Source organism: Pleuronectes platessa, chromosome 20 (genome assembly GCF_947347685.1).
Source record: "Pleuronectes platessa chromosome 20, fPlePla1.1, whole genome shotgun sequence".
In the NCBI taxonomy this organism is placed as follows: Eukaryota; Metazoa; Chordata; class Actinopteri; order Pleuronectiformes; family Pleuronectidae; genus Pleuronectes; species Pleuronectes platessa.
The window spans coordinates 17,371,524-17,395,722 of record NC_070645.1 but is presented as its reverse complement, the minus strand read 5'-3'; the positions used below and the strand labels follow the sequence as shown (position 1 = coordinate 17,395,722).

The 24,199-nt window shown below is 44.6% G+C and overlaps 1 protein-coding gene across 2 annotated transcripts in view; it reads left to right on the top strand.

Annotated features, from left to right (window-relative positions):
• Window positions 1–24,199, top strand: part of cdh7a (cadherin 7a) — an 82,897-nt gene that overhangs the window by 54,381 nt on the left and 4,317 nt on the right. For both annotated transcript variants that reach the window (XM_053412488.1, XM_053412489.1), the window contains 5 exons: window positions 826–1,079; window positions 2,060–2,196; window positions 4,403–4,524; window positions 16,186–16,303; window positions 19,434–19,682. In XM_053412488.1, the coding sequence (XP_053268463.1) occupies window positions 826–1,079; window positions 2,060–2,196; window positions 4,403–4,524; window positions 16,186–16,303; window positions 19,434–19,682 (880 nt within the window). The remainder of the gene's footprint in view (window positions 1–825; window positions 1,080–2,059; window positions 2,197–4,402; window positions 4,525–16,185; window positions 16,304–19,433; window positions 19,683–24,199) is intronic.

Genomic DNA, 24,199 nt, shown 5'->3' with positions numbered 1-24,199 from the left:
TAATACTCCTCTCACCGGGGGGAACTGAGATGCTATAAATAATGTCATTGACATCCGCCCACGTAAATAAATAAAACTTCTCAAGTTAAATGTGTAACAAAGCCTCTGATTCATTTATACGGGGGAAATTCGTTGCACATTCTTGCCTCATTTTCCGATGCGTCTGAGCCACGTGCATGTGACAGCACATCGCTGCAGCTCTTTTGGGGGCGGGAGACGAGGGGGGGGGGGGGGGGGGGGAGTGAGAGCGAGAGACATTGTCGGGCACTGGCAGATCTCGTCAGATGAGACATTTTGATCCTTTGTTTGTTTTGCAGCAAACTCAGACAATTACAACATCGGGGGGGGGGGGGGGAGAGAGAGTCGCTGACGATGAAAGAGTCAAATCAATGGTGTCCTGAAGTATATTATGTGTTGCGATGGGGAGTTCGACAATCGAGACAAAATGACAACGTGTCTCGAAAGCGTTCATTTCATAACACTTTACCCACATTGTGCTGTGACACTCTTCAAATCAATATAATTGCCTTCAGAGCTCAACATACAGCCCATCAGAGAGGGACTGTGTTTAAGCCACTTGAGATTGTAATGGTTTAGAGGCTACGTCCTTAATTGGGATCAATATCTCAGCTTTTTATTGATGATGCACAGATGTACATTCTGGTCAAAAAACCTGCACTAACAACTGGCTTTTGTCTGAAATGGGAATATATATAAGATGCTTTTATTAAAGTAATAATAAATACTTATATACATATAGAAATTGGTCCTTCACCCTTGGCTGCCTGAAGGTCACGTTGTATATTCTCCCTCTGTCCCCTCCAGCCTCTGGACTACGAAACAAAGAGCAGCTTCTCCCTGAGAGTCGAGGCCACGAACAGGAACATTGACTCCAACTTCTTGACCTCGGGCCCGTTCAGCGACACCACGTCGGTCAAGGTGACGGTGGAGGACGTGAACGAGCCGCCCGTCTTCTCCTCGCCGCTCAGCAGGATGGTCATCTCGGAGGACGCCAAGGTGGGCACCTCAATCGGGAGGGTCTCCGCCCACGACCCGGACACCTCCAACAGCGCCATCAGGTACCGACCATTCATGCTAATCTCCAAACTCAAAAATTAACTTTAGAATTCCCCATTGAATTCTGATGAAGCCAAAGTCAAGAAGAACTAATTAGTTAATCCAGTCAACTGCTCCACATCTGAGGACCCTTGAAAAAAAAAGTCCCCGTGTGGTTTTCACAAAGACGGCGCCAGATGGTGGGAAGGCCAAGGAGTGCAGCATTTGCAAAAGTCAAAATGCCATCTTGAACAAGAGAAGGGCATTCCTGCAGTAGGGTCACGGCTCCTCACTTGTGTCGTGGCATTTATTACTCAAAAAACAAGCACTCGCATTACCAAGCTGTGCCGTGTCCCACTCCGGATCCCACCTACTCTGCATTAATTGAACGCACATTGTCCGGCGTTCATGCTCGGGTCTGTTTGGATTGTTACTAATCTTAATCAGAAAATCAAATTACTGCACCATTGTAGCTGTAAATTGCCTCTTTTGGCTCCTGTGACTGTTATCAGCCGCGGCAATGTATTGCACTACATCTGTTGAAATTAAAAATTATTGTGGAACTAATGCTGCCACAGGAGTCAAATTACATTGCAATAATACCCTTTGGATGTAGGCTAATTGAAGCTGTGATTTTTCTGTCGTTGCTGTGTATTGATAAGGGTTTGATCAGGGTTGTGTGCTCAGGGACAAGTAGACAGCTTTCAGGTTTATCCAAATCTAATAAGGTTTCTTGGTGTAAAGTTCCAAGTTCCCGTTGCATTCCTGAAATTCAAGTAAACTTTTTGAAATAAGGAAAATTGTACATGGTTGTTTAAAGCGTGAGCTCAATCCATTGATTAATTAGAGTTGGTAATGCATCAAAAGAAGGTGCTGCAGGATGATGGAACCAAACTACAATCATCTTTCCTCGCACGTAGAAGAAACACTGCAATGTCGGATCGATACCACTGTCCCAAAGCAGCATTTAAAAAGTACACAACGGTTGTGTGTTTGTGTCCAGGTACTCCATCGACAGGAACACGGACCTGGAGCGCTTCTTTAACGTGGACGCCCTGAGTGGGATCATCAGCACGGCCAAGCCCCTGGACCGCGAGGCCAACTCGGTCCACAACCTCACCATCTTCGCCATCGAGAGCCGTGAGTTTACCTGAAGCAGACACGCGGACACAGACACATCTGCTCTAATTAGCTGCAATTCACACTATTTCATTAACTTACTACACTGCAGATATAAATAAGAAGAAAACAATATATATTTCTCAGTATGTGGAAGCTGGTTTCGAATCTCTCCTGGATTTGGGAAAGTTTAAACCTCAACAATCTGCAGCTAACATTGCTTGATACGCTCACTCACTAAATACATGGATTATTCCTTATTTTAAAAGTCTTCTTTGCTCTTGTTTGAAACTACAAACTCTTTTATTTTATAACATAAAGCAAAACAGGTCTAAACACAAACAGGCTCCAAGCAATACGTTGTTTTCTACACATTGATATAGTTTATTTTGCCTTTTAGCTTTAACCTCAACTTTAAAAGGTAGTAATCAGCAAGTCTATTATAAAAATGTCACTTTAAAACAAGTCAGCTGGAAACATAGTTAACTCATTAACTCCCTCCAGTTGCTAACTAGAAATGTGAAGGCTGCTTTATCTTTGTGTGAAATCCAAACACCCATTGGTTAAAGGGGACATATTATGAAAATGAGGGGGGGGGGGGGGGGGGCACTCAAAACAGGTCAATCTGAGGAGGGCTGATTTAGACAGGGTAAAAAGGTGATGTGTTAAATGATCCTTGTGGTTTTTTGACCAAAACATGTTACAGACATTTCATTAAGACCCCAAGGAACCATATCAACTGTGTTAAAATGGGCATAATATGTCCCCTTTAAATAAATCTTCAGAATGTCCATTTAGTGTTTTAGTTCATAACCTGTGTAAATACAGGAAACCTCAGATCCTGTCTGTGCTCACATCCTCTTCACGACACCCCGTCCCGTCCTCTGCTGCGGACGACACGATCGTTGGGGTCGTGTCGGGCTGTCGGGGAATGTTAATTCACACACGGGGCGTTCGCTCTGACCTCCGTGTCGCTTTGAGCCGGGGGGGGGGGGGGCGAGATGCTGACTCAGGGTGGGCGATCTCACCCACGGGTGAACTATGTTAATGTGATGTGAAGAAGTCCCGCGTGTCTTTTTCCATTTTTATTGTTCATCTCAAGATGCCTCCAAGGACGCGAGAGGCTTTCTTTACCCTCTCTCTCTCTCTCTATCTCTCTCTCTCTCTCTCTCAGCATTCCTATCGTTTCACCGCCGTCACGCAATCGACAACAATCATCCGCGCCCGATGTGCCGAGCAGTTCTCGACAGCTGCATCACATCAGTCTAAGTTACAGAGAGACAAGCGGCCTGTCAGCTCGGCACTTCCTCTGCTCTCACGTCTTCAGACTGAGCACAGAGGGAAAAAAGGGTATTCATCGTTTTTTTATTTTTTTTTATTGCTCAAATCTTCTTTTCATCACTCTTCGCTTCAAAGACGTGTTTTTATTTACATCTAAGGACACATAGACACACCGCGCGGTTGATTCCCGAGTGTGAGCTCTCGCCTGATATAGCCACAAAGAGAAAGGCAGCATGTAATAATAGCCGTGTGAAATGTCACGACGGTCCCTCACGCATGAGGAGCCGGCTCCTGACACACAGTGACGCTCGGCCGCTGTCTTTCGGGCCGGGGACATCTCGGAGTTCGTGGACTGGCAGCGAACGCCCCCCCCGTACGCCTCATGACAGTATTTATAGTAAATGGGTTCTTTTGTAACTCAAGAGGGAGCAGGGACTCTCCAGGTTGAGGGGACGTTGTGCATTTCAGCCGCAGTCACTCACATTTCATCCGCCCCGGCCCCCCCGGACCACGCCAACGCCAACAAGTCTGTGCCCCCCCCCCGAGGCTCCGCGTGTCCTTTTTGTCACCGTCAAATCAGCCGGGACCGAATGTCAGCGCGTCATCTCTGGAGGCGACGCCAGGCCAAATCATCATTTTGCACTCAGACGCAGCCATTATGCCATCAGTGCGTGTCAGGCAGACAGAGGCGCGAGGCCCACTGATTGCCCACGCCCCCCCCCCCCCCCCCCCCAATGCATCGAGTGTAATCACTTTGGCTTCTCCATGGCAAAGAGGGGACTGGAAGCACACGTTGCATATTCCATCACAGCAGCTCTTTCCCCCCCTCCTCCTCCTTTGTGAGAAAGACTAATATTCAATAATTCGGGTCAAAAGCATCAAGGATGAGTTGAGGGGGGGGAATTTTATGTGAAATAAACTCTTCTTCTCTCCTTCTCTTTTTCAGAGGACCCGACCCAAATTGGAAAAGGCCTCACTCTCATCACCGTCATGGACATAAACGACAACGCACCGGTCTTTGCCATCGACTATGAAACCCTCCTGTGTGAGAACGCCATGCCAGGACAGGTAAGGCCCAGAAACGTCTCTGCAGGCGGTCCAGCTCGCCTTCGGTTTTCTTTTTGATCCACTCCCCACACTCGCTTGAAGTTTTTCCTCAAAGCCATTAAAGCTCTTTCTTGTTCCTCAAAACAAATCCACCGAGCACACATCCTCTCCACGGCTCCGGGGTCATCCCAGGGAGACGGCATCATTAGGATGAGGCACATCCTTAAGATTTAATAGCAGGTATTGTAGGTGTTATTGTTCATTAGCGGTGTTGCTCTCATTCCACACTGTCAGAGCCGGCTGAATTAATGGCAGGGCTCGACTCTGCCTGCGGTCCTAATCCGCTATAATATCACAGTGTAATGTGATACCTCACGCTGGGACGGAGGAGTGATCTGCCTCGGTTTGACTTTCCGTGCGGAAGCCCTTTTGTAATTAGACCATCAACCGCACAAGGGCACAAGGGCACGAGGGCAGAGGAATGCATCACGGTATCATGAGAGGGGGGGAACGTGGGAGATTTTCAGAGAATGGAGGTTTGCAGGAGAATATTCCTTCTCATATTTCCCCGTGTTGAGCATTTGGCCTCATTGTTGCTAAATGACTTGTGGGTCTGCGGCGGCGATCCGTCTGCTCGTGGCATTTGGAAAATACAATCAGAGGCGAGGGTAAAGGAGGCGTGCAGACCTGAATAAGTACAATTGATCAGAATGATGCATTGTTTGGGGAAATGGCTATTAGGCCCTTTTTAAATACGTTATTTGCATTCCTATTTCGTGGAGTTTGCCGCTGAGCTCGCGCTTGGGTGAACAAAAATAGCAAATGACTCCATTTGCAAAACTGAAAGATAATATTTCATGTGTGCATTTGCTCAGTTTTTTTCCATGTGGGCTTTTTGCTTGACCATGATGTGGCTGTTGTTTCAATGAGGTTATTAAAGGAGCAGGTCATTGTTGTTTACTGGGGGATGTTTCATTATTTGTCTCATTTCAGTTTAGTTAAAATCACAGAATAACAGAAGTAAAGTTCACCATCTACAGTTCAACCTACCTGGAGGTGTTTGGAGACATGGCTAAATGTAAATTGAAGTCATCACAGCTCCGCCTGGGGGCCAGAGCATTTTGTGGAATAAACATCAACTCTCTATGAGCAGCTATTGAAGGATCTACCACAGCTGAATGTCTATTTCTGGTTAATGACCCCGCCACTTATCCTCAGAAGATTGTCGCCCAGTGACACAGAATCCAGAGCAACACCAGAGCAGCTATCCGTCATCGCCCGTCAATACGCTCTGACTTTCACATTCACCACATCATTTGTACATTTCTCTGCACCGGCGCTTGATAAATTATGGCAGCGCGACTATGACAATACTGAAACAAAGTCATTCCCCAGCAATCAAACCGGCCCCCAGGACACAGTAGCAGCCGCGGCCCATGACAGCATCATCAGCAGGAAAAAAAAGGTACAGCAAATCTGTAATTACTCAGCTGAAGCAGACAGATTGCTTACTCAATGCCAACCATAGTGAGCCCCCATCCCCCCCCCACCTCCACACCCCCAACCCCCCCATCAAGTGTAGCTAGGAGCTACTCTGCTGTAAAGTGCCGAGACCTGTATCTCCATCCAGCCAGCGAGCTGACGAGCTGCATTCAAATTCTATCCAGTCTGTAAATGTGCTGCTACAGCCAGTACACAAAGCACTGTGTGTGTGTGTGTGTGTGTGTGTGTGTGTGTGTGTAAAGATTTGAATCTTAATAAAAAGTTGAACTTGAGTGAAAAATGTAATGAATGCGTTATTACAAAGCCAGCTGGCAAGTTAGCTTTACAGTCAGTTCTAAATAAAAAAACGTTCAGTGTTCTTTGTCATTTAACTTTTAATTGTCGTTTTTTAAATCTAAACTAAAATGAAAATGTGTTTACTTTTGGATTATGGCCTTCTGCATGTGGTGTCTTATTCTAATGCAGTCGTCTGTTGGGGCGACAGTGGAGTGCACCGGTGGGACGCTGCACTTTCAGACTGAATAATGAAGACGGGCAAAATGAAAATTTCATGATGAAGTTTACACCTCAAAATAAACACAGAGCCAAAATGGGGAGAAGAGGGCGGGGGACATTTGAATGTGAAAACACCGTTTGAATCCCAACGAGGAGTCGGCTGTCTGGGAGCAGGAGGACTGGGTGGACTGGGTGGACTGGGGTGTCTGTCGGTTGTGCGCTCCACCGCCCTCCTGATTCCTGATTAATTAAAATGCTCCTGTTGTGTGTTTGTGTGTGTCTGGTTGTAGAGCAGCGAACTGTTGGCTCTACTCGCCGCCTCTCCTGCTCCACAAGCTTTGCTCGACAACCTCCGGCCGCCCACCGGCTGTCACGCCCTTCGGCTCCTTCACAGCTGCGACAAAGATGAAATGATATTTGCCAGTTGGGACCGGGGGTTGACTCCTCGGCTCTGTAGCACAGATTAACAGGGAGCGCACGGATGGAGCAACCTGCCATTTCTCAGGCCTAATTAAGGGCGTCTCGTGGCACCGGCTCCCTCCAGAGATGCCACTTGTTACGGATCAGCGGCGCGTCTGTCTTCTGCCATAATATTAACTGATATTATGATGGGGGTGGAAGGGGGGCAGGGGCACTGGGAATGGTGTGGTGGGTCATGTTGTACAATCACTTCGGTGTAACCATTACATACATGAGTGGTCTTGGCATTCTGCTGCCCCCATCTGCTCCCCCTGCCCCCCCCCTGCTCTCCCCCAGCCCCCCCCCCGAGGAGGCCTAGCAGCCCCGAGACACGCCTGAACGCTGCTTAGCCCCAGAACACAAGGGTTTTTTCTAAGTGGGAGAGGTGAAGTGGGGACAAAGACAAAGGTGCATGCCATTGTTCTATAAGCAAAAGGAATTATTTCTCAGTATTTTCATTAGACTCATTTTGCCGCGGCGCTCGGCAGTCAGAGCTTCGCCTGTGAGACTCGGCTCACGGAGGCAATTAAGGTGCGAGGCTCTCGGCTCCGTGATGGCTGCAATCTGCGTCAGACGTCGCGCTCCTGCTGTGAGTCATAACTCTCAGGCCAGTATGAAGCCGCGGATATGATACACATAGCCTTTGATCCAATGAGATCCCAGTAATATCATTACCTGTGATGTCTGCTCTGAATAAACATCCATCCATTAGAACTTATAGAAACAAGATTGTCCTTATGAATCCAGAACTCCCCTGAGGATCATTTATGATTTCATCACTCTCACATTAATCCATTGACAGTAACAGCTGATTGGACAGGACTTCTAATGGAGCTCAATTTGCACAACTTCTGGAAATTTGATGAAAATGGTTGTTCTCATAAACTAGAGAGATTATCCCTGAAGAAGTTTACACCCGAGAGTCTAACTCCAGGTTCATGTCTGTGCTACATTGTTTGCATGTAACGTGTGTGAGAGCTGTTTCAACCTGGTCCTGGACCTGCACATCGATCAGTTTGTATATGACGTTAGCGTGTTTTCAATTCAGCTCTGAGTCTGTATTATCATCGTGGGTTAACTATCAGAAAAGTTAACGTCTTTGTCATTTAAACATTTTATCATCGGAGGCGAAGACGGCAAAAGATTCTGCCGGCAGCTTTTCTGCTTCTCTTTCTTCTTCTGTTGTTTAATCTCATCTCAACTTACCAAATAAAGTTGATGTGAAAGATAAGGAATATTCATAAGCACCATAAATAGCCTTTAATGCTAAAATACTAAGATACTCGATTTTTTAATAACACACTTCTTGATTTACTGGATAATTGAATTCAAACATAGATACTTGAAAACCTGTTGACACACAAACATCAAATCCATTTTAACTTGCAGCGCTGGAAGCCGGGTGTTTGAAAACCTCTTGTCATCAGCGTTTCTGGTGTTGTCGCCACCCCCCCCGATCAAAACCACTTCACCTGCCACTTCTTACACGACCGCCTCCAGTGTCACATCGATCACTTCAATAAAAAACACATCCTCGCCCCTTCCAGCTGAATAAACATCCATAAATCTGCTTCTCAGAACTTCCCTGAGTTTCAGAGCAGTATCAAAGGAGCCCGGTGATATTCGTCTGCACGCCCACGTGTGCTCTGCAAACATGAACTGCTAATAGCTCATTCAGCGAAGTTATTCATTATATTTCTGCTATTTCTCCCCCTTCTCTGATCAAACCTACAGTAATTACCGCCTCTTACCCGCTGCCTCGGCTCGCACATCAATCACACACACACAACAAAAACACGTCTTCACACCACCAGTCGTTAGAGGTGTTTCATCAGGGAGGGGGGATATAAACAGATATGTCAAAGTGCAGGGGGACGAGGAAGAACAAGCGTCTGGGCTATAAAAAGATGGCACACGGGGGCAAGTATTCATCTTGGATCTCACCGGGTGCATCGCCTCAGCCTCGGCACGCCAACGAAACATGAGTCTCAGCAGAAGACTCAGATCACCGATGAGGAAACGAGAGAGTCGGCTCGGGAACGGATGAGATTGCAAAGATGACATTTGTTGAATGGCATTAGAATCAGTGTGTGTGTGTGTGTGTGTGTGTGTGTGTGGGGTGTGAAAACCGCCGGGCCGCCATTTCCTCCGTCAACACAACCCCTGGTGACAGCTGTCACGTCGCGATGGCAACAAGTGCCACCTATGCGATGCTTATTTATACTCTGGGTTCAAGTTCCAAGTGTGTCTGGTGTGACCTGGTTGTGTGAGTCATCTACCAGCAGGGCTCCACGGGGGGGGGGGGGGGGCTTAAGTGAAGGACTCATATTCCCGTTCCCGATAATACAGATGATTTCACCTTATACGTCATTATAGCAGCCGGCCTTTACGGTTGTGAAGGAACTAGTCAAGTCCGGTCGGTTTTCATTTCTCCACAGAGGAAGTTAACTTCGAGCAGGAACTCAGAGACGGTGGAGAAGATTCTATCAGAGGAAAGTGTTTAATTCAAGCTTGTTATCACTACAGTCTCAGTGTGGTCCGGCTTATTAGCAGACGTTACTGTCTTCATCACATCGGCCACAAAGTGAATGAATCCCAGAGACTGGACTGGAGGCTTCAATCAAAACAGTTGAGACACTCTGAAGTCAAAAGGATTTTTTCTGAAGTTAAACTTAAAGCTCTTATCTTGGGATGGATTTGTCTTTAAAAAATTGATATTTATATAATACTTGCATTTTGGGCTGCTACGGCTCAGGAGGTAAAGAGGGTCGGTGGTTCGAATCCCGGGCTTCTCTATTTGGGTAAGATATTGAACCACAAATTGCCTCAGACAGTTTTGACAACAGTGTGTAAATGGTTTGGGTAAAATGAGAGGGTGACTATGACTTTGAGTATCGGTGACTGGAAAATGTAATATAATCTATTTACTGTTTTGTTAGTACTACTTACTACTATTACTACAATATACTGTGAAATATATACATTACACACATCTAAAGTAAAGTAATTATGCCCAAACCAAAGGTCAAATACCTGAAAAATGTGTAAATGCTTATTATTTAAGGTCAGAAAACTTTATCCTAATAAGAATAATGATAATAACCTTCATAATAACAGAACTAATTAAAAATTATATTTCGCTCTGTTTTATCGTCAACTTTTAGATACCTGACTTTTTCTTATGCTCCAGTTGGTATTTTACATCTATTGATATTCAATAGCCGGACCTTTCCTCCATTCAATAGAATAGAATAAAGTTATCACTTTATTAGTGTGAAGATAATTAAATAAAGAAGTTGTGTGTGACTTGTTCCTAATTAACCTGTCATCATGAAGCAGTGATGTATGATAAACATTGAGACTGAAGCATTCACCACAAATAGAGACGTGTTGATGACTGTTTCTTCAGGTGTCGCCTTCCGAGTCATGTTCACGTCGTTATTCATCAGCAACTGTCACTTCTCATCTCACGTGTTCACCGATGTGCACGAGGAGAAACTTGACATGTGTTAGTTTGTTAAAAGTTTGTTAAAGTTCTTTATAAAAAACATCCGTCTGAGGAGAGCTGAGATATTTCTGTGGAATTTTCCAGAGGGGCTGTTATGTGAGAATACAAATACCAGAGTCAGTCACTCTGGACTTTATTCCTCAGACGTCTATGTAAAATGTAATGGAAGAAGGTGGAGTGAGTCGATGTGAGAATACAGCAGCGGAATTCAGGGCGAGCGAGTGGGCGTGTTGTTGACGTAGACATACAACAGATGTTGAATAAAAGCAGTGATGAGTTTATCAACATGTCCCCAATTTTTTGCATATTTTCCCAGAGTTCATATCTAAAAACAAAACCTATCCATCCATCTGTTTGTTTATCTGTCCATCTGAAATCATTGCTGTGCCATATGTTGTTGGACAGCGGTTCGATTCCCAACCATCTGTGGTCGTATGTTGAACAGGATTGGAAAAAAGAGAAAAAATGTGTCTCTGCACCACAACTATGTTCATTTTATTTTGTAGAACCCTCATTTAATTGGTTAATTACTTTTTTTTGTATGTTGCAAATGACTCTCAATGTAAATTTGTGTTCTCCAGGTTATTCAGTGATTTATAATGTCTGGACCCAGAGCTCTGGACCTTTATTCCACTGAACCTCTGTTGCTCACGATAAGAGGTTTTAAGGAGCATATTTAAATCGAATTACAACTCGACACATTCATATCTTTACATCACTGATAAGTGCTTTAAGTAATAAATAGGAGATCTACGGTAACAATGTGATATTTTATTGAAAAGAAAAAACAGCCACGAGGCGAAGTTGGGCTTTAACACAAAGATCATTTAGTTAGATTGTGCTTTAGTTTTTAATGTGGAATGCTGTATTGAATTTGATTGTCTTTTCTTAGCCTCTCCTGCAGAGCGATTAGTATTCCTGCCTTCGAAATGCTGCTGGCAGAGTCGCTGCAATTCCATCAGTGCATCTGTCCCTGCATAGTTTATGCATCGTGCTGCTGTTGAGCTTTATGAGAGTTTCCGGCTGAGTCAGAAAACTTTTTCGATTTCCTGCCTGCGAGTGGCCCCACGGAGAGCAACACAATATACACATGCATACATTCTGTTCCCCCTGTTTAAAAAGAATTCAGTGGCACAACAGGGTCTGAACAGGAGCTCACCTGGCAGCTCACAGAGGTTTAAGTTCCTGTGAACATGTCCTTCTCCCCATTTAATGCCTGAACTGTCCTGTCAATACAAAACATGTATGAAAAAGGAGGATTCAACAGTCATCAATAGTCAATTGTTCATTCATCGTCACCAAGGTGCATTGTGGGAGTATTGAATGCCCAGGTGGATGATGTCAAAATTCTCCCCATCCCCACAATGCATTGCGTTATCTCACTCTACCTCACACAGATGCACAAATACAATAGTTGCGTCAATAAAAAAAGATGTTCATTGTTTTGCTGTTGAACTTGTCGTGATTGGTTCAGTAGAAATATTCACGGTGTCACAAGGGGGGCGCCGGCACAGGCCTCTGAGCAACGGAGCACTTAATTCAATCGGGGGGGGGGGGGGGCAACCCAGATAGCATACAGATGTGGGCCGATTCAGGCAATGATTCGGCACTTCTGGCCCGAAAAAGATGTGAACATAAATTTGCCCCAAACAAATGCAGAGCAGTAGACGAGGGTTAATCTGGATGTGAACAGGAAGTGGCTCATGTGGCCGTGATCTGGCAAAACAGGAGCGAACTGCCAAAGTGCCATCGTTCATCGACATGTTGCTATTTGGGAAGTGATGGTTCTGCTGCACCACTTTGTGTCTAAATTAAACAATCAGGTGATTACCATGTCCTCCACGTACATAGAACCAATCAACAACCAACTTGAAGGTTAGTCTGTGACCGCATCTCTGCACCAAGGATAACTCCCTCTATCTCCCATTGAAAAACAAGATCCAGCCCCTTAATTGAATCTGCCCTAAAAGTTAACGAGTTCTCCTTTGGGGCCACGCCCCTCTCTTCTAGCAAGTTTCAATAAAATCGGTTCTGCAGTGTTTGAGTAACCCTGCAGATAAACACACAGATAAATGAGACTTCCTGCTATTTGTACACATTTAGTTTCAGTTTCTCTCCTTTCATCCATCCTTTCATTACTATTCTCTCATCCTCTCACGTGACAGACGCAGGTTTCTCAGTGAGGGCTGGTTTCCTTACCGAGAGCTCGTCCTCGAACAAAATGGCCCTTTTAAGACTTGAGGAGCAACCTTCTGAGTGCTGCATTAAAACAGGCCTTGATTTGAAGTTGTGACTATTCATTCCTGCATCACATAACAGCAAGTGGTGCTGTGAGAAAACCTGCAACTGGAACCCGTGTGAAATGAGCAGTTTAAGTTGGAATTCAAACTGTTTGAAGATTCTATTTCAGGTTAAACAGATCCCATGTGTTGTTTCATTTCAAAGCCACAAGGCTAAAAGTTAAATGTCAAAAGTTATGCTTTAAAAACACCAGACATTTTTAACTTTAAAATAATTTACAGTTTGAGGAACATGTTGAGGTGCCCCTGTGTTTATTTCTAACTATATCTTTATTGATTGATATTTATCATATCATGAAACCAACAATAGAAGAAGCAACACAGGAATAATGGAGAAAAAAAAACTACTCAGATAAACCTAAACTCTAAATACTCAATGGCTTCACAGCACCAGTGAGTGTGTGTGTGTGTGTGTGTGTGTGTGTTTGCGTTGCTCCGTTGTTTGCACATTCTCCTCCTCCTTCACCAAAGCCACAAATAGAGACACCTTTGTCCTTTTAAATCCGCTCTGATCTGACGCGCAGCCATGTGTAAACTGGAAAATAAAGACTCAATCCCGTGATTCATGGGCCGCCTCAGTCTTGCCTTCCGACAGGCACCAGTCTGCCGCGGCTTGCTAATGTCTTTCAGCCGGAATTTATGTCTACATCCATGCCTCTCTCCTCCTGTCTCCTCCTCAGCCCATTAGAGAATTCCCCGGCAAAGGTTCTGTGGAGCGCCTTGCATCAGAGCCACACTAATGAAAGGCATTATACATTACAAAGTGTTTGATTTAAGGATGATTTACAGATCTCTCGCTCGCTCGGCAGCGGCGAGGAATGGAAACCTTCCCCGAGATAAGCTCCGGAGCCATCTGCAGAATTCAAAGGACATCAAAGGGTTCAAATTGTGTGTAGGATTCATCATCGGCGTGTGCGAGGCCACAGAGAAAGGTTTCTATCAGATGTGAGATTTCCATAACAGAGTGAGAGGCATGTGAGATATTGTGATCCCACAATCAACGGTTGGCTTGTAGGTGCTCGGTGGCGGCGGCGTCTACCTGTCACCGATCTGACGCCGACACAAACATGGCTTCTCACCGCGTCCACACCAGAACCCCCGCGTGTTCCGGATTAACCTTTATTTTTCTCAGCGCGCTCCCTGGATTAGTTTCCCCCTTGCGCTGCAGAACCAAACAGTTGTGATTGTTTTTTTTTATTTTCTGCTGATGAAAGAGCAACTATTTTAATTTTTGTTGGGAAACACGGTAAAATATTCATGAATTCCCCCCCCCCCCCCCGCCTGCCAGTTTTAATAATTGGCAGGATGTGGTTTGCCACCTACACCAGCTCCCTAATACCTGACAGCTTGTAACCAGCAGCATTTAATCACAGCTGACAACTGATAATCCACGTCTCAGCCCTGATAGATCACCGGTGGGGGGGTGGGGGTTCTCCTCCTCCCCCCCCCTCCCCCCTCCTTATTTAAATGTTGTTTTTTTTGTCTTGATGTCGGAGCCGTCCGGGGCCGGGACATGTGATAATTTAGTGTGAATTGCTTTTAAGAATCTCTTGGATCCCGTCCACGGGCGCCAGTTGTCGCAGGGTTGAGTTTGGAGATCTGTCTACAAAGGACTCGGGAGGCTTGATCGAAATTCACAAGGACACTCCTGCAGTAGCACCCACTTTGATGGCCGTCGCGGTGGCTATCATCAGTTGTCGTCCATATGGCGTGTGTGTGTTTGTGTGTGTGTGTGTGTTTGTGTGTGTTTGTGATTCGCTGCTCCTGTAAACCTCGTACCCACTGAGATCTCTGCTTTTTCTTTTTTTTCAAGTCCTGCCGCTCGGAAGCTGAAATTAAAGCTCAGCAGGCGTCTTCTTTTTTTTTTTTTCTCTTCTTTTGCTGAAAACAGATAACTTGATTTTCAGATAACATGTTTGTATGAATAAAGAATCACTACAGCACATGCTGGTGGGTGCAAATAAATTGGTTTTATTCGGTAATTTGATTTCCTGCATTATTTAGATTTGTCAACACTGCTCTATAATGAAGGGGCTGAGATTCTGTTTAGTCCTCGAGTTCTGAGGCGGAATAAAACGGGCAGAAGCAAATAGAATTCACTTGTTCAACTCACACATATAAATGCGTGTGTTGCATCGCCCGGAGCTACAGCCGTCCTTATCATGAGTCATTTTCATACTTTCAATAATAAAGAAGAAATGCCTGCCTGAATAACATATTTTATTTTGAACAGTGTCAGTGTAGCTTCCTGTGGACTGACACTGACTTCACTTTGCACACGGGCACCGCGGCTCTGATTGGATTTTAGATTGAAGACGAACACGTGGATTAACTGTTTAATGGTCATCACAACACGTTTAACACTAATTACAGGCTGACACTGATTAATGATGATTTAATAAAGCAACATTATGCCAATAACTGTGTGGACATTGAAAGATTTCACTCGTATTACTGGAGGCTTTGCAAATTATGCCCATTAGGTGTGTGCAGATGTAAGTGCATATGCCTCAAAGAGTATTTTATTCATCTAAATTGTATTTTAAACTCTTATTTTTATCATTTTTATTAAGTAAAATGCTTTATTTCTTGAGGTTTACTCTATAACCCAATATATAAAGCGTTCAAAGATTGTTAAAAGTCCACATTTCCTGGAACTGAACGTCATTACCTGATGAGCATAAATAAATAGATATTTTAGCATCTTTGGCAGAAGCTCATTTATCTTAATATTCCAGAAATCTCTGTCTGAATGAGGCCAATTTATCAAAGGAACCATTCATGTTATCTTCTTCACTCTTGGTGTGCGTTTTGTCAAAGGTTGGAGGAAGTGAAGTTTTGACTTTGGTGGGATTTGGACATGAGACAAGTTCAATATTAATTAAATAACTGCAGGTTGGTTCAAGTTTCAGAAACAGATCTGCAACCTGCATCACAACAGGCCCGAACTAACAGGCAGGTTTAGAAAAGTAATAGGATTTTTTTTATGATTAGTGGACTTTCTGGTTTCTATATAAAAGAGTTAATATTAAACGTTATCACTCAATGTTTTTATGAGAATAAGCCGCTCGACAATCCTTTGCTCTCCCAAAGCAAACACTTCGTCCCTGAGAGGTTTCCAAGCTCCTGCCAAACGAGCACTTACGGTATTTTAAAAGCCAAACGACCGGAAATCACAGCCAAACATTATAAAGGAAATATCTTTCCATCAATCAGGATACAAGCTCATTTTCTCCAGTTTACTGACCCGGTCTTTTAAGAATGATATCTGGATATAAATCTACGACAGCAGCGCTTCTCCTCAAACTGATCCCACGTGGGACGATAAAAGCTGCAACACATCCGATAATTTAAAGCCTGAGTTAATCAACCGGTGGAAGGAAACTGATCTTGTGTTTATGCTCCTGTTGTCTTCAGGTGATCCAGACCATCAGCGCGGTGGATAAGGACGAACCTCTGAGCGGACACCGATTCTACTTCGCCCTCGCTGCACCTGTTGCCGGAAACCTCAACTTCACCCTGCGAGATAACAAAGGTGCGACAGCCTCTTTGTTTTCAGCTCCAGGCGGCCGAGTCAAAACCATTACTCTGTGATTATACATGTGGAAGTGTCTCTGAGCGAAATTCAGACAGAAATCTGTAGGAGTGGGTTATTTGATGGTCCTGATCACAACATATTCGGTTCACTTTCATCAAAAAAAAAAGGGCCTTAGGAGGTAATAACAAGTTTTATATTTGATTCACCAAAGTCTTAAATATTTCTCTTGTCTACCATAGGCAGCAGCGTCAGGTATGAAATGATTTTGCAATTGATTGTGGGCAAGTGAAATAGTTTTGCTGCATCAGAGCTGCTGATCCCATGATGTTATAGCTCAATCTTAAATAAACTTAAATGAATGTGTTTATTTTTAATGGTTAATCCAGATATTCTTTAATGATGCTTATTGGTCCAAGTTTTGTTGAATACTGAAATTAAATCCCCAAATATTTAACACAATGAATCTTTCTTGGGCATTTTGTCAATTAGTTTTTTTTGAAATTCTTGGATATATTCAGAAACAGTGGAGAAATAATTACTGAGGTTTTATTTAAGTAAATACAGCAATACGACAAAGTAGAAATGAATCTATACAAACAGATTTCACATGTGGTTTTGCAGAATCTTTAGGTGAGGGACAGCATTCTGAGGCTGGCTTCCTGTTTCTAGTTGGACCTCTCAGGTTTGAGGAAACTTGAGATTTAACAGAAACCCCTGAAGTCAGTATGTCCACGTTCTGGTCAAAAGCTCCGGGTCTCAGATCAGTCCCTGCTGCAGCTAAATCAAAATCTCCCCTGAGTGAATTGAGTGTGTACAAGGTGCTGGTCAAGTTGGGTTCGTTGTGTTTCCTGAGTTCTTCCCTCGAGCAGGAGCCTGGCAGCAGAGCAACTTTGGCACTTTGGTCATTTCTCTTTCCTGGACACAATCTCCTCAGCGATCTGACTCTGGAGAGAGCCCCCCACCAGCTCGCCCTGCTGTGCCAAATGAAACCATAATTCTGCTGTGACAATGCCCTGTGTACCCCCCACCCCCCTTTTTGTGTTGTAATTGTTCATCACAGCTGAATGCAAAAACAAACTTTCCTCTGCAAACTGGAGCGCCTCTGAGATAACTCATCCTGTGCCGTGTTCTGCTCAGTGCAGAGATCTCACCACAACCAAGAGGAACTGAAAACCGACTTTGTCCTGTAACGATTTGTCTTCACCACCTACACACAAAGCAATGGAATAAAGGAAATTAGCTGCTGCTATAGTAAAAGTTCAGCGTTCATTGGAATATCCTGCAGCTTTCAAGACAAAAGAAAATTGTGCCTGACTCCATCATCACTAACTAACAGGAAACCCCTGCTGCTTTGGAAAAGGTGCAGAGCTGCTCTGCTCTCTGAAGTTATGCCCTGTGTGCCCTCAGTTATTTTTCTTTCACACATGTGGGAGCTCGGCTGAGGCTGAAACATTAAAGTTCAGCAGCAGCAGCAGCAGCAGCCGGGTTCTCCACTGTAATCTGTGCAAGTGCAGACCTGTGTTACATGATGAAGTGGAGGTTTGAGGGAACCTCTCAGCAGATTAACATCAGGACGACAGTTTACGATTTGACCTGTGGAGAGTTTCTCTGTGACCATTCACTCCCCTGTGTTTACCTCGATCACACTGTGGTAAAGGAGCAGTTCAACATTTGGAAATGTAACCTCTGTCAAGAAGGTTATGTTTTTAATTTGACTCTGCAGACAGATTACCACGTAACTTGGTGAAAAGAATTTAATTTCCAGTTCAATTTTGGTGTGTATCAGGAGAAATGGTCGGATCCGAGAATTTTACATTTTGAGATCTGACTGTCTGCATGGACGGTAAAAACGTTATGGTTGTTAGTGTGAGTGAACACCTGGGAAATAGTGCTGCACAGAGCAAAACCGAAAGTGAGAAATCTCCTGTGTTACTATGACAGGTGTTAAAACATTTTATTATCCTTATGTTTGTCTATTATTTTGCAGCATTACACAAAACAAACTGGACGTGTTACTATGCAGGTTAGAGGAGGGAGGTCATACAGGTCGGGAAAGAACCTTATAGGTTCTGGTGTGGAATCACTTTCTGTAACATTATGAGATTTATTTTTACGTTTTGTGACATTTTTACCAATTCCCCAAAGAATAATAATAAATGTCTCATGTTTAGACTGTTATCTATGAATTTGTAACATTTTGTGTGGTGGCTTGATTTGATTGATTTTAGGGGGACTGTTGGAGGTTTATATTTTCCTTAGTGTCGCTCTAGTTTCCCCGTTAGTTTAAAAGGATCCGTGGCACAAAAGCCTGCGACCAGAGGAGAGGGAGGCAATTATAGCATTAGTATGAATTATTCAGCAGCCACATTAGATTGAATTCAGATGCTTAAATACTTTTGCTATGTTGCTCGATGTCTCAAAGTCCTATTTCCACTTGCACTGTATTTGTTTGCTGCCCCGGCTGCACATAAATATCCCTCGAAGACAAAGTGCGCAACCAAATGTTTCACAATGAGTACAAGATCATATTAATTTACCATTTTAAGTGTTTTATTTTGAAACCCTTCACGGTTGCTAACAGCCGAATGTGCTTTTCCTTTGCCCCATGAGAACATTTAGCTGATTTTACTAATGTGGCGTTGACAAAAGAAAAGAAGCCAGCTCTGTATTTTACTCTCACCTTGTCCTCAGCATTCCGAGAGCTATCTTGTCCTTCAGGGTAAAATCTACATTTCAGTCATGACTGCTCAATGTGAAAGTGCATCGATGGAGATGTTATGAAAAAGCCTTTCTTTCTGTTGAAGCAGCTGCAACGCTCTCATCTCATATATGATCTAACCATCCAACCAAAGCTGTTATTAACAGGTGGTCAAGACCAGGGAGAGATGCCACAGTGTCTCGTGTGATGAGTTGTGTTAATGACACCATCTGTTGGTGGTTCTGCTTCCACTGTAAAACCAGTTTCAGACTGCACAACCGAAAGATCAGAAATCATCACAGAGCAGAAGTCACACCTCCTGCTCGTCAACAGCACACAGATCATTGTTCATTTCAAATCAAAGACGTTGTTGTGAAAGATGAATCCTCTCGTTTTTCTCACACGTGTGACTGATGCTCTGTCCTGCAGACAACACGGCGTCCATCCTGACGAAGCGCGGCGGCTTCAGGAGACGGGAGCAGGCCGTGTACCGGCTGCCGGTGCTCATCGTGGACAGCGGCAGCCCCGCCCTCAGCAGCACCAACACGCTCTCGGTGCGGGTGTGCGACTGCGACTCGGACGGCGTGGCCCTGTCCTGTGGAGCCGTGGCGTACACGGCCACCGGCCTGAGCACCGGCGCCCTCCTGGCTATCTTAGGCTGCATCATCACGCTGCTGGGTAAGATCCGCATGACCTCAGTGTCCCTGTAACAACTCTCTGATATTTGTTTTTGTCGAGGTGTGAAGCTCGGAGTCATCAGTGTCATTTTGTAGAAGGACATTGATGACGCAGGTTTTACAACCTGGATTTTATTTGTGCAGCTTTAGTCTCTGTTCCTGTGAGATATGACGTTTTACTTCACATTTTTACTGTGGTTCTATGTATATAACCACATATAACTGAGGAAATGTTTACAACGTGTGTGATCAAGGTGTTGTTAAAGTATTTAAATCTACAAACGTCTGCAAAAAGTATAAAACTTATTTGCATAAAAGTTCAGAAGTCAGTAAATCATCTGCAAAATGTACTAAAAGTAAAACTTCTCAGTATGCACGTCCTCACATCTCAATTAACACCGAGCGATTAAAATGAAATGGCCTCAGCTCATTAATTACCATCACTACAGTGCACATATAGGTAGATGGCAGCAGCATATTAAAGCAGAAAAGCTGCAGCCGAGCAATAACACAAGCTGCTAATGGCTCCTGATGTTCCCAGGCTCACAGACACAGACACAGAGCAGAGACACGGCGTCGGCTGTCGAAGGACGTATTAACACAAACGGCAAATATTTATCTGGGTGAAGTGAAGCGGTGATCTGCCGGAGCTCGGTGACGAGTGAAACCATTTGGGAGAGTCACTGCAGTCACCAGCTCCTGACAACAGAGCACAAGAGCTAAACTTTCAACTTGAAATGTGTGTTTGTGGCCGAGCCAATTAGCCGTAACGGCTAATATGATAAATGACAAGCGAGCCGAGGCGGTGAACAAAGGGAAGTAGCTGCAGAAAGTACAACGCAAATGTGTTTCAGCCTCCACCACAGAGCTGCTGTGAGTTGTTGTGGCTGAAGTGTTTGAATATGAGCTTTTGAATATAATAAACCATCAGCAGTGTTTTACTTGGGAAAGTAAGTTGGTTTTGCAGCAGCAGCAGGGTGACAGTAGCACATCAGCAGAGTGGGACTGACTTCCACAGCTTTAATAAAACTGTTTATTATTGAAGGTGAGTTGGAAACCAGTAGAACATTTCACTGGTGAAAAGTAAATCTGTTTTGTTTTGGATGTTAAATTTCAGTGTCTGAGGCCCAAAGAGTATATTTATATTTTTCTGAGGATTAAAGAAAAGCCTTAAAATTTGATTTGTAATCGCAAACTTTTGTTTTTTGCTTCTTTATTTTTCCTATTCATCACCTTCTAAAGTCCCCTTATTAACTCTATTTAAACAAGTTAAAATGTTAAATGATGCATTAGAAACATTTACCGTGTTTTGCTAAAATACTGATTTAACTTTTAATGTTTTCAGTTTATGCTGCTGCTGACACTTTTTTACTTCCTTACTTAATTAGGATGTAAACACAGAACTTCATCTCAGACTATTTTTTATGAACAGACGTATCTCAAGCTTTGATTATAGTGGCATCCATTGCTTTTGTTGCTGTTGTTTATTTCATGGCTGCAGCGAGGAGGTACAACACACCGCAGTTCAGATTTAAGTTCAGATCTAAATGGAAGTGATTCAAATCCACAACCCAACAGAACAAAAGCCTGTTCACCTCAGTGTCTCACGGCCCATTCAGCCTCTGCTCAGGAGGCCGAGCGTCTGAGAGAAGCTTCCCTGATCCAGGGCTGCATCTCCAGGTCCTGCACAGGTCAAACCTTGGGGGGGGGGGGGTGTATCTTCCCCTTGTACTTCCTTGTGCATGTGACCTGGGTCAGCTCGCTCTGAAACGCAGCAGAAGGAAAGTGAAAAGCCTCTGAAATCCTGCAGACACGATAAATTAATAACAGTCCTCAATCTGGCTCCTGGGGGAGGGGGGGGGGGGGGGGGGGGGGGCGTTGTATTTGTATTTTGTGCAGCTACTGGATTGTAAAAAAAGAACTGGTTCACCCATCGACTGTAAACAAAAGCATCTCCACTTCCTCTCATTGTAAATTCATCTGTCATCCAGTCAGTCCAAGTTGAGGTGTCCCGTCCACTAACATGGAGAAGGCTGGGTTAATGACCTATACTGCAGCCAACCACCAGGGGGATCAAGAGGATTTGGCTTCACTTTTTGTAGGAGCTGTCCTTCATCTTTTGTCGATGGGTCAACATAAAAATCAACACACTTCTTTCTTTTCGATTTTGTTTTTTGCAAACGACTCACAGTTTATCTTTAAGTCTCCTGCAACTTTAAAAAAAAAAAGAAAAAATAACCTTCTATCTCCAATTATGAGTGTGTGTCATTCATGTGACAGTCTTCCTGCATTCCTGCACACTCAGAGGAAAACAGAGTGCAGAGCCATGAAGTGCAGTTCTATTGAGAGAAGCCAGAGCCTGAAGACAGCCTGACTCACTCATGAGGTTTTTGGGGTTTTAAGGTTGTTTTCTATTCTCGGGTTGCAAAGTTTATTTGACTACTTCAGTATAACATTTCATGGAGGTCATGGTATGGATGCACCAGGGGAGGAATAACGGTCCTGGAAGGATGGTCGCCGCATATGAAGATGTGAGGAAAGACGCTTGTAAACGGGGATTCATTAACACAGCCTTAAAGCAAGGGAGCATCTAGCCGTCACCTCCGGGCTACATCACCGCTCATCAACCCCACAGACAAAGCCTGACCCCATCGGGTCCTAGTTTAACGCCCAGGCGATCTTCATTGAGGAGGATCTGAGCAGCACACACAATAACAGAGACGACTTCTTTGATGGGGTCAAACTTGGCCTTTTGGCTCCGCTCCCCTTGAAGTTTGCGACAGAGTCCATGTTTGGTGATAAATGAAACTGCAAAAGAGCAACAGGGGCAAATACGTGGCCGCGGGAACCCTGAACCCGCCTCGGCTAATGAAAGCTGGCTCTGTCCTGCTCGGCACAGCCTCAGGCCACGGGCTTAGAACTAATGGCCTCCGGTTTAATATACCTCCACGCTGCCTTGTCTGCGTGTTTGTGTCCTCGTCTGTCCCCGTCACTCTGCTTGGCTCATTTGGATCAGCCTCCTCTTCTCCTTCTTTTGTGCATATTCTCCCTCTTTCTTCCCCCCCCCCCGGTTGTATTAACAGCCCTTGTGCGCCCGCTCGGCCTGCTCCCTTTATTCTGATCTGCTGTGATGGTCTTCCATCAAGACCCCCTTTCAATCCGTGGGTATAGCAATTGAGGCTGTGATAGTGTGTGATTGTGTTGTTCTGGATGAGACGCGAGCCGGAGGACGACCCTGTGCCGCGTCTCGCTGCCGGCTACTCAGGTGCTGTCAGTCTCAGATATGCACCCCCCCCCCCCCCCTCACACACACACACACACACACAGACACACTTTCCCTCACTCCATCCATCTCCCTCATCAGATGAGAGGAGCACACACTCCCACCGGCGGCACTGATTCCAGCTATCTGTCATGTTGCTCATGGAGAGCTCTTCAGAGTGCCACTCTCCACTTGTCTCAGTATTCATCAGTTGAGACCTTCAGTTCCCGGCGGCCGGAGCGACGTGCACCCTCTCCACCTGCCTGCCGTTGAAAACCCCCCGTGCATGTTAGCGTTGGCTCCAACATGCTCATAAGCTAAGTGGTCATTAATCACCGGTTTGATATTTTTAGATTTAATTACCGAGCGTTGTCCTCTACTCCGGAAAAAACGCTCTGCGTCTAGAGTGACTTGTTTTTTTCTTTCCCCCTTTCTCCTCAAATGTCATTTAAAAACCTGATGCAGTCACTTTTGGATGATGCATCTGAAAAATACCGAGATGATCGTCATCTTGTTAAAACCCGGTGGCTCTTCCCCCCAGAGCAGGTTGGATATCGCTCAATCCTCCCGAGGGCCAATTAGGACATTACGTATCCCTCCAACTCTCCAGACAGTTATTTCTGCCTGAGTACTGCTCATCAGACTCATTCTGTAAATCTCCCCGTCCATTCATCTGTCTCCCCATTCTTTACTGTCTGTCTCCTGCGTTAGCCCGCTGTCTGTGTCTTTATTTATGTGTCTCTACTCAGACAGCAGACGACTCTCCTCCTCAGATCCGACTGTCTCACTTTGGAATCTGCAAATCGGCAGAATCAGGGTTTGAGTGTTGAATCGTTTGCCGTCACCGCAGCCGGTTGATGTGCTAAAAATACTGAAAGAGAAGAAAAGGGAATCGGCCCTTTGTAGTTTTTTAACTGCACGAGAGTCAATTAATAGAGCAAATTTGTCTCGGGTAATGACAATCAGGGGAAAAAAGGACCTATTGAAAAGCAATCGGGAGAAAACTGCAGAAATTTTGATTTAGACAGTAAACAGGGACATAAAGTAAACAAATACACAATTAACGCTGCGATAGACAAACATCAGCAGCAACAACGACAACATCAGCAGCCATTTGAGTCAGGAGACAAACATACAGCTGCTCTGATTGTTTCCATGTCCTTCATTTGGCTGCACTTTGTCCTCCACGCACCACAGTGACATCCGTCATGATGTGGAGGAGGTCTCTCTCTCTCTCTCTCTCTCTCTCTCTCTCT